At 64.6% G+C, this 9,794-nt stretch overlaps 3 protein-coding genes across 3 annotated transcripts in view; all 3 read left to right on the top strand.

Annotated features, from left to right (window-relative positions):
* Positions 1–2,192, top strand: part of MNEG_7093 (outer membrane protein porin) — a gene marked incomplete at both ends in the record, with an annotated part of 3,574 nt that extends 1,382 nt beyond the window's left edge. The window contains 4 exons of the mRNA XM_014044436.1: positions 436–543; positions 950–1,035; positions 1,666–1,743; positions 2,052–2,192. Of these exons, the coding sequence (XP_013899890.1) occupies positions 436–543; positions 950–1,035; positions 1,666–1,743; positions 2,052–2,192 (413 nt within the window). The remainder of the gene's footprint in view (positions 1–435; positions 544–949; positions 1,036–1,665; positions 1,744–2,051) is intronic.
* A 3,891-nt stretch (positions 2,193–6,083) lies between these two features.
* Positions 6,084–7,072, top strand: MNEG_7092 (hypothetical protein; the record flags this gene model as incomplete). Its single annotated transcript, XM_014044435.1, has 3 exons — positions 6,084–6,140; positions 6,601–6,660; positions 6,971–7,072. 3 exons carry the CDS (start codon positions 6,084–6,086, stop codon positions 7,070–7,072), a joined length of 219 nt encoding a protein of 72 aa, XP_013899889.1.
* A 1,320-nt stretch (positions 7,073–8,392) lies between these two features.
* Positions 8,393–9,794, top strand: part of MNEG_7091 (pyruvate dehydrogenase kinase) — a gene marked incomplete at both ends in the record, with an annotated part of 2,399 nt that continues 997 nt past the window's right edge. The window contains 4 exons of the mRNA XM_014044434.1: positions 8,393–8,590; positions 8,967–9,055; positions 9,371–9,428; positions 9,664–9,709. Of these exons, the coding sequence (XP_013899888.1) occupies positions 8,393–8,590; positions 8,967–9,055; positions 9,371–9,428; positions 9,664–9,709 (391 nt within the window). The remainder of the gene's footprint in view (positions 8,591–8,966; positions 9,056–9,370; positions 9,429–9,663; positions 9,710–9,794) is intronic.

The raw sequence follows: 9,794 nt of genomic DNA, 5'->3' as shown, positions 1-9,794 counted from the left end.
GGTCCATGCTAGCGGTTGCACTTGCAGAGTCCAACAATTCTTGAACGGCTTCAGCCATAATGTCAACGGCGCAGTTTCAGAAGCCATTTCAGCACCAGGTCATTTAGTGTGACAGCAAGTTTATGGCTTCTTCGTGGTTTGACTGCGCTCCTCAAAGGAGGGGGGCCGCGTTGCTGTGCACCCCTGCCTATCTTTGGTGGTTGAGGCCAGCTGCTTTCGCAGCGCACCGCATTTCGCCCAGGGGCAGCCCAATCACCCCCCCCCCATGCCAGCGCCCGCCTGGCAACCTTGCTGCTTGCCCAAAGAGGCTCGTCCAACAGCCCCGCGCTCTTCTCTCTGCTGGCACCCCGCCCCCCACGTGCACAGCACCTGCTTTTCTCATCACTATCTTACAGCGCACCAACGCGCCCGCCACCATCACTGATTCACAACCAGGTGTGGAGGGCGCGGTGGATGTGTCCAAGAGCAGCGGTGGCCTCGATGACTACAGCGTGGTGGCCGGTTACATGGGGCCGGACAGCCAGATAGCGCTGCGGCTGACGGGTGAGTGGGTGACCTTGGGTGAGGAGGGGCGGCACTGGCGGCGGGCTGCTGCACGCACGTGCTGGATTCCATTGGGAGCGCCTCGCTGCGCCCCACCGCGCCGTGCGGCGTGTGACGGGGGTGTTGCGCAGTGTGGCGTGCCCAAGGGCCGTGCGGCGGTGAAGTCACGTGCCGCGCCAGGGGACGGGCGCTCGTCTCATGCTCTGCTTTGGGACCTCTAGTGTCTTTCCCCGGCACGCTCGCCGGCCGTTCGACCGCCCGGCGCAAGAACGCGGACTGCTGGCACCGACGGCGCTGACAGTATCAGCAACAGAATTGGTAAGGATTGCAGTGGCCTGGTATAAGCATTGCATACAGTCAAGATGTTCACAGCGGCGCGCATCCCTGCCATCCAAACGCCCCCCAGACCGGCTGTCTACCGCGCGGCTGTCTGTGGTCCACAACTATGCACGCGGCAAGGCGCTGGCGGCGGAGGTCTCGCGGCCGCTGCACGTGTGTGTGGGTTTTGTTTGGTTACAGAAGGGGGGGGCGGCGCCGGGCGGGCGGAGGCCAGGCAGGGGGGGTTGGATGGATGGGATGGGGCAGCGGCGGCGGCGGTGTTGCGGCCGCTGCAGGCGCGCGTGCCATTGTTGTGGGGGAGGGGGCCGCTGGGCGGGCGGAGGTCGGGGGCGGGGTTTGGGACCGGGGAGCGGTGGCGAGGGAATACAGGCGGCAGGTGTATGCATGGTTTACATTGTTTGGGGGTCGGACGGTGGGCAAGGCGCCGGGGTCGGGAGGAGGGACGGTGTTTGGAGCGGGCCGCAGCGGTCCGGCTGAAGGGCGTTGCATGAGGCATGGCTGCCGGCGCACGCGTCCGGTTTCTTCGTTGGGCTGCCGCGCTCCGGCCGCTGCCGCCCGGCGCCGGTCGGGCGGCGGGGCCTGCGTTGCGGCCGCGGCGAGCGCCGCCCCGTTGCAGCTGCCTTCCTGGTTTTACCGCACAACGGAGCTGAGCAACCCCCACAGCACCATCCATTTGACTCTACATGCACCTAGGCTGTGCCCCCACCCTCACCAGCCCCGACCAGAACCGCCGGAACCCTCAATTTGAACCCCCCAATGTGCACGTGCTGCGACCCCCCAAAGCAGGGCAGCGCCGTCAGCGTCGACTTTGCAGTGGGCATTCAGCAGCGCCTCAACAACGGCGCTCTGTTCAAGGCCAAGGTGCGGGGTCGCGCACAGCGGGAAATGCAGCAGCAGCAGCAGCAGCAGCAGCAGCAGCAGCAGCAGCAGCAGCAGCAGCGGCAGCAGCAACAGCGGCAGCAGCAGCCATAGCGTGCATATGCTAGGTCAGCCTGCGCGACGTGCGCTTGAGAGGGCTGCCGTCGAATGCGCAGGTCGCATCGGATGTGCGACCCTCGTGTACGTCGATGCCATCAAGCGTCTAAATCGCAACACAGTGTCTGATTTGCAGACACACTGCCAACAAACCCCTGACGTTTACTCCACGAATCTATGTGGTATCCCGGCAGGTGGACCACCTGGGGGTGGCGTCCCTGCTTTACCAGCAGACGCTGCAGGGCGGCGAGCGCGCGACGCTCGCGGCGCAGCTGGACGCGCTCTCGCCCGGCTCAAAGCCGCCGAAGGTCGGGCTCGCGTTCGACCTGGCGTGAGGGTGACGTCATCGTGACGTCATGACACGATAGCGCGGCTGGACGCGGCCGGGGCTGGTTCCGAGGAGAGCTGTTCCAGGCGGCTGCAGAGTCGATGCGCTTTCGACGGGTTGGGATCGCCATGGTGAGCGGTCGGGCGGCGGCCGTGGGAGGGCTGCTGGACGCGCCCGTGGCGGCGCGCGGCGGTGTGTCTGCTTGTGTCGGGCCGTCGGGCCCAGCCGCTGCAGAGAGCGAAGCATGGCAGCTTGGCTCGAGCGCGCGCGATCTCGGGCGTTGGGAGCTGCTCAGCGGCGGCGCGTCACAAGGTGTAATGTGGCGGTAGATGGTTGACCATCTCAGTGCCCAGCTCCCCTCTGGCCAGAAAGGCACGCTGCGACAGCCAAAACGTCCCCTGTAGCTGATTTTGTCGTTTCTTTTTCCAATGGGTTTCCTCCCTCTTTTGTTGCCACGCTTCAAGACCAGCTTGCCCGCACGCATTCTGGTCTGGAGGTGTGCGGGCGCGCGGCACTCGTCACTGGCTGCCCAGTCACGCGGGCACGTGCCAGAACACGCACATCACATGCGGGCCGCTTCCTGCTTGTTGTATCGCACACTGATCATGCAGCCACTGCTCCTGGTGGGTGCGCTCGCGTCCGCTGGCCCCTCTCCCCACCTGATCAGCGGCGGCGCGAGCCTGCAGCACGTCCGCACTCGCATTTTCAACCATGCACGTGCTCTAGTCTGCGACCAGCAGCCCTAGCATGTAATCAGGGTGGTTTTGCTGTTCTCTAGGCTGTTCATTGTGAATTGTTCTGACCCACAGTTGTCAAACAGGCAAACAGCAGTATTGAGCGCCAAACTTTTTCTATAGGTGGGCGGATTGTGCGGGCAGCGACCCGCCTGCAGAAACATTGTGGGGTCTCACTCACTGGGGAGCGCCCTACCCCCTCGTCCACGGGTGATGGGGGGGGGGGGTGGGCGCTGCCCAGGTGCGGCATGCAAACCCTCTTCGCAAAGCACCCGACCGTCGCCGCGGTCGAGCCGCGTGGGCCCGATCTCGGCGGGCGCGCGCCCCGCGAGCCGCGCGCAGGGGCGCCTGGGCCAAGCGGTCAATTGCAGGCACTCGGGCGGCACGGGAGCGCCACGTGCGGCGCACGGCGGTGGCCCGAGCCGCAAAAACACATGGCGGTCAAACTGAGGCGTAAGCGCGTCCCTCCTGTACCTGGGGCGCTGTAAAAGTATCAAAAACATTATGGAAACCGTTGGCATCGTGCCAAAGCAGCCCTGTGCACCGGGCGGCAAGCTCCCTCGGCGTCCAAACGGCGTCCGCACCAATTTTCCCGGCCGGTCGGGAGCGGCCGCAGTGGGCGTGGGGGGTGGGTGCTGCCCAGGTGGGACATGTGGGCCGCGGCGCGGGGCGTCGTCATGGTTAATATTCTAGGTTATCCGCCGTGATTTTGATGCGGTTGTGATGCCGAGGGGCGGCTTCTTTGGCGAGGGCCCCGACGTTGACTGTCGTCTGCGCGTGTGACCGAGCCTCTGAGCCTGTTCACGGTAATCATATAGAAAGGTACGCATCGAATCGATCACCCGCGCCCCTCCTGGAGGTCGACGGAGAGCCACGGGCTCGTGCCTGCCGGCCGCTCGCTCTGCTGTGCCGAGCAGACAACCAAACGAGTTGTTATAGGTATTCATAACGCACTGAAGCCGCACGGAGGGCCGCAGCCAGCGCCGCGCGCGCGCCCTCCGCCCGCCCTGGCGCCGCCCTGGCTGCTGCTGGCTTGGGCTCTTGACGGGCCGGGAAAACTGGGGCGGACGCTGCCCGGCCGCAGGGGGAGCTGGCCCACGGGGACGCATCGCCGCTGGGCAGCACCGCGTATCACCATCATAATCATTTAGATGAGTTTCAAGCACTTGAGAAGCGCAGGCGGGCGCCTCTTCGCAAGGCACCCTACCGTCGCCGCGGTGGAGCCGCGTGTACCCGATCTGCGGCGGGCGCGCGCCCCGCGAGCCGCGCACAGGGGCGCCTGGGCCAAGCGGTCAATTGCAGGCACTCGGGCGGCACGGGAGCGCCACGTGCGGCGCACGGCGGTGGCCCGGGGCGCACATGCACCCCTCACTCAAACACAGGCGCGAGCGCCGGGCTGATGATGTTCCTTTGACTAGGGCAGAATCCGGTCTGATCATGGGGGGTGGTGCGGCTGACCTCGTGCTTGCAGCAGCGTTGGCATACTGCGGTGTTTCGCCGCCGGCACTATCTTTTCAATTGCCAGGTCTGTGGTTGCAACAGATCACGCTGTCCGCTGTTCCAGTCAAAACAGCTCATGCCCGTGGTTAGGCTGGCGGGTCGCGCATGCACAATGCGCGTAACAATGAGCTTGTGCTGTTTTCTTGATATGCACCTTAGCTGCAGCTTCAGAGTTCTGGCATGCCGCACAGTGCTGCAGCACAAGTGGCATGTCCCGATGTTGCTGTTGGCCCAACAGTGATGGGGCCGCGAGCAGTAGCCCCTCGCATGACACAGCCTCTCCCATGCGGCACAACTGAAGCACTTATAATCGGTAAGCTTGTTGTTTCTGCCCTGGGCCGTGGTCTGGTGCGTTACTACCACTTCGGTGACAGTGCCGGGAGTGATGCGAGAGCGGCACAAGATCCCATCCAGGTCACCCCTGAGAACGCAGCTGCTGGCATGTTACGTGAGCTTGCAACTACATCACAGACGTCGCACTACGGTTCCCTGCCATCTCACCCACCCCTGGCCACTTGCCGAAAGCCAGACATTCGGCAACCTGGCACGATCGTCGTGATGTTGATGCAGTCTAGCTTCTCTTCGGTGGCGTGCAGCCAGCCTCGTGCAGCCGCACAGGTCCCAGCCTGCTGCGCTAGGGCGCCACACCTACGAACGCACGCAACGCAGCAGCAGCAGGAGCAGCAGCAGCACCTGGCGGCCCTCGCGCCCATCCGCAGCGGCAGCGCAGCGCCTGTTGCGCGGCGCCGGCCGCGCGTGGCAGCTGCTGCGGCGGGCAACTCGGCTGAAGCCGGCACTGCAGTTCAGGTGCGAGTGCAGGCGGAGCAGTCAGCCAGGTCGGCGCGCGTTCTCGCAAGCAGGCCCCCTTATCAGATGCACGGCTGCACCGCCTCCACGCTGCCGCTCGATGAGCACCGAATCACCATCTGTCGCCGCCAGCGTTTTGAAAATCCAGATGCGACCTGGCTCCTGCGCCCCGCCAGGCCGGCCTGAGGGAGCTCAACCAAGAGGAGTTCTGGGCTTTCCTGGAGTCCCACTCAGACAAGCTGACCATCTGCGACTTCTACACCGGTGAGTCTGAAAACCGCAGGATGCTTCTTTTGTATTGAGTGTGCTGTGTCAAAAGTACCGGTGGGGTGCGCCCGGGGCTCAGCTGGGGCGGGATGGCGCGTCGAGCACAGATCCTCTTTGCTGGGCGGTGACTGGGGCGCCCCGCCGGCAGTCCGGCCAGGCGGCACTGGAGGGGGTCCTTTGGCTGCATTTGTGGCTTGCAGGTTTCCGAAGTTCAGGGTTGGGTTGGTGTAGATTAATTTGGCACCCAAACAGTCTTGCGGTGGGACAAGGGCAGCAAGCGGCACGTGCTGCAGGCGAGGCAGCCGGGATGTGACACCTGTGAGCCCGCGCAGCTCACACCACCCCCGGCGCGCACCCCGCTCGCTCGGCCCCTCCCGCGGACAGACTGGTGCGGCCCGTGCAAGGTGAGCCTTCACACATGGGTGAAGTGTGTCCGGCATTGCACGATGTTTTGAACCCTGAATGTGGCGGTGTCGCAGTCGAGTTGAGACCGCCTGAATCCCATGCCCAATATCTGATTCAGCCCTCGACACAATTTTGACTGAATACGCTCGTGAACGCTGATTGGGCGATTCAAATTCAAACGACAGATGATCTACCCTGAGCTGGTCAAGATCAATGAGGAGCTGAAGACTCGGGGCGGACAGGTGCGTGATCTGATCTGCTGCAGCCAGCAGCCCGGATGCGGCCCCGCGGATGCTGCATTTGTTGGATCAGTCCAGAACGACCTGCTTTTGGCTGCTCGGCCGGCTCAGCCGAAGACGACGAGACGGCAATAGGGGGTATTCCGATCGGCGCTGCAGCCGCGACATTTGCCGGGGGGCGGCTGGCGCAGCTGCTGCTGCTGCTGTGGCGAGCCGCGCAGTTCCTGCGCCTCACCGCTTCCGGAGCAGCTGCGGCCGCCCGCTGCCACCCCAGCAGCCGCCGACGCAGAGCGCGGTGACATGCCCGCACGTCTCCCCACAGCCATGCACCCAACTTGTTTGTTCAAGCAAAGCTTGCAGGCTGGTGGTAAGCAGGCGTGTTCATCAAGCAAGCATGCTATCTGATTTTGAGTCTGCCCAATCAAACGTCACCTACATGTTACATCGACTCCTCACGCGGCAGGTTGTCAAGTTTAATTGCAACAAGGACAACAAGGAGCTGGGCAAGCAGTTGGGCATCAAGGTGTGATCTGGCTGCTGATGTTGGCGTGGGATTCATCCATGGAAGCGGGGAAGGCAGGGCAGCATGTGATGGGACAGGGTTGTGTTGAATAAGGCCGCGTCTGGTCTTGGCAGGGCTCTACGAGCCTGTCGAGTTTGGGGGCCCGCCACGACCTGGCGGGCTGTTTCCAGGCTTAGCGACGGCTGTGGGGCGCTGCGGGTACGCACCGACGCGGTTTTACGAGATAGTCTTGGCTGTCTGACTCACTTGGGGCGCCTGTTTGACTTACTTGGGGCATGCACATGGCTTCTCATCCCCAACCCCCCAAAAGGTGGCGCCGACATTCCACCTGTACCGGGGCCGGGAGAAGCTGGGGGAGATGACCGGCGCAAAGGTCGACAAGCTGCGAGAGATGATCGAGGCAAACCTGTGATCCGAGATCTTGAAATATTGAGATCTGAGATCGCACCAAACCTGGCAGTCCGAGTCCCGGCGTCGCGCCCGCTTGGCGGCGGGCGTGCGGCTGGGGGCTGGGTGGCGGCAGCGGCGCCGGCGGGCGCCGCCAGCTTGAGTTTCGGCAGTGTTGTCGTGTGCAGAGAGGAGCTCTGGGGGCCATAACAAAAAGCGAAGCAGCGGCAGCGGATAAACCGCAGTATGCCGGTAGTTGGGCGTTTTACTGTTAATTTTCGGTGAGAGCGCTCGGAAGCTGCTTGGGGCGTGCCCCCAGGAGTTGTGCATGCTCGCCGAGCGGTGGCGCGGCGCTGCCTCCCATCTGTGTCTGCATGTACATGCCACCCGCCACAGACGGGGGTCCTCCCTTGCCTGTCAAACTCTTCCGCTGGGTCCTGGAAACCTGGTCGCCGGGCTCTGGCTCCGGCCCGGGCAGAGAGCTGCTGTCTTGTGTATGGGTCCTGTTTGACCGCGGTTCTACAGGCTTAGTGCCACGTGCGCACGCGGCGGCTCCTTGCGCCGTCGCCCATTTTGGTTGGAATGCTGATATGGCCGATGCCGCCCATGGAGTATCTTGCATGTGGTATCCCACGCACCGCCAAACTTGCGCTCTGTAACCAGCCAGCTGGCTTCTGTTTTGCCCGGCGGCGGGCGCATGGCTTTGGTCAAAGCGGTCGGCGGCATGAGAAACGGCTGGACAATTTTCTTTGGGGAGGGACCCTCCTTCCTCACGACTCAGCTGGAGGAGGGCAAGGGGGGAGAGCGAGGGTGAACAAACCGTGTGCCCGGTGTGGCTCCTGCTGGCCGTCCCGCTTGTTATCCAGCGACCGTAGGCTGGTGCTAGAATTACGTTTTCAGTCATAAACGAGGCATGCTGTCGGCGGGGGCATGCTCTGCGCAAACCAACAACGCCCAGACCCCGGGTGGCGGATCTCCAGCCTGTCCAACAGCAAGCGGCACCGCAACCGCCGCCAGGCGGCTGCGGTACCGCACACCGGCACATCCGTCAGAATTCAGCTTCCTGATGCACTTTCACGCGTGCTGGCGCAGCTCAACGCTCAGTCGAAGCTCACAGACTGCCCGCGGCTGTGTGGGTTGCGCGGCGTTGCTGCTCGCGGACGCTGTGCGCGCAGAGAAGCAAATATTGCTTGCGCAGGTGGACTCGATTTTGCGCCAAAAGGGCGGGCTGTCAGGGGTGGGTCCTGACAGCTCAGGGCGCCCGTGGGGCGTCCCTATGCCCGGCCATTGGGCGGCCCCGGCGCAGCCGAGGAATAACTAGAGACAGTACCAAGACATAACAGGGATGGCGGCCCTCCCAGCTTCTGTCGCGATGGCGTCGGCGGCGGGCGCCGCGGCGCGCGCGGCGGTGCGCGCCGCTGCGGCTGGCGCGTCCGTGGCGCACAGCGGGACGCGGCTTTCGGATGCTGTGCCTCGGGAGATCGTTGACGACATCTTTGCGCACGCGTTGAAGAAGCAGACGGGCGTCAGTCTCAAGTACATGGTGAGCAAAGCGCTGTTGGACAGCTCTGAGAGCACCAGCAGCAGCGGCGCCGACTGGCGATCTTTCGGCATGCCCAGCCCCCACCTTGCGCCAGACCCGCGGGGTGGGGGCAGTGGTATGGCGGGCCCCGGCGCGGAGGCCGCAGCCCGTCCGTGGAAGCCGGCCCCTCGCCGCGCGGCCACGGCCGCGGCGGCCTGCCGCGCGCCCGAGCATCCCGGCCACCCCGCCAGCCCCCGCACACCTCCTCCCGCACCCAGCCGGATGCACACTGCAGAGCGCGTGGCCTGCCGCGTCTCAGCGCCGCACGCGCCCGTCCCCGCCCGACGGCCGTCCGTCCCGCAATCGATTGCCCTCAACGAACTGCCGCGCCCCGCAGCTGGATTTCGGCGCCAACCCCATAGAGCGGCAGCTGGTGCTGTCAGCCCAGTTCCTCCAAAAGGAGCTGCCAGTGCGCCTCGCCCACAGGTGCGCCGCGTCCCCCCGCGCGCGCGCCAGCCGGCACGCGGTCGCACGCAGAATTCCGGGTTTGCCGCCACCGCGGCGCCCCCCGGCCCGCCCAGCCACACGCAGCCGGGGGGCGCGGTCCAGTGGTCGGGCGCTGGCTCGCGGGGCAGCGCGGGGCCTCGCGGCGCGGCCCTGTCAGAAGGTCGGGGCCCGCCGCTTCTCAACCGACCGGGCCGGTCCGGGCGGGCGCATCCTGAGCGCTTCTTGTAAGTTGGAGTGGTGGATCCGTCCGAATGAAACAAAGTGATGATGTCATCATGACGTGCGTCTCCGCAGGGTGGCTGAGCTGGAGAACCTGCCTTACGGCCTCAGCAGCAAGCCCCAGGTTCTGAAGGTGCGCGCGCACGTGCTGGGGTGGCCAATGGTGTGTGTGTATGTGTGTGTGTGTATGTGTGTGCGTGCGTGCGTGCAGGTGTGTGTGCGCGCGCGTGTGCCAAACATGCATGTGGGAGGAGCATCGAGTTGAGGGTTTGTCAAAGGGTCTGTTCATGTGTGTGTTGGTTGGTCGACAGCATGAGGCCCCCAGGAGCGTGTGGCATGCAACCTTGTTCGCACACCTTCTCATGCAGCAACTGTGCATGTACGCGGGCATGCTCATCATGCGCGCATGCACACGTGAGCACACACCCACATGCGCACACCTTGCCTCCTCCCTCCCCCCCCCCCCCCCACACACACACACACACGCTCTCTCTCTCTC

This window comes from Monoraphidium neglectum (genome assembly GCF_000611645.1).
Source record: "Monoraphidium neglectum strain SAG 48.87 unplaced genomic scaffold scaffold01224, whole genome shotgun sequence".
NCBI classification, from domain to species: Eukaryota; Viridiplantae; Chlorophyta; class Chlorophyceae; order Sphaeropleales; family Selenastraceae; genus Monoraphidium; species Monoraphidium neglectum.
This window is presented reverse-complemented; position numbering and strand designations above follow the sequence as displayed.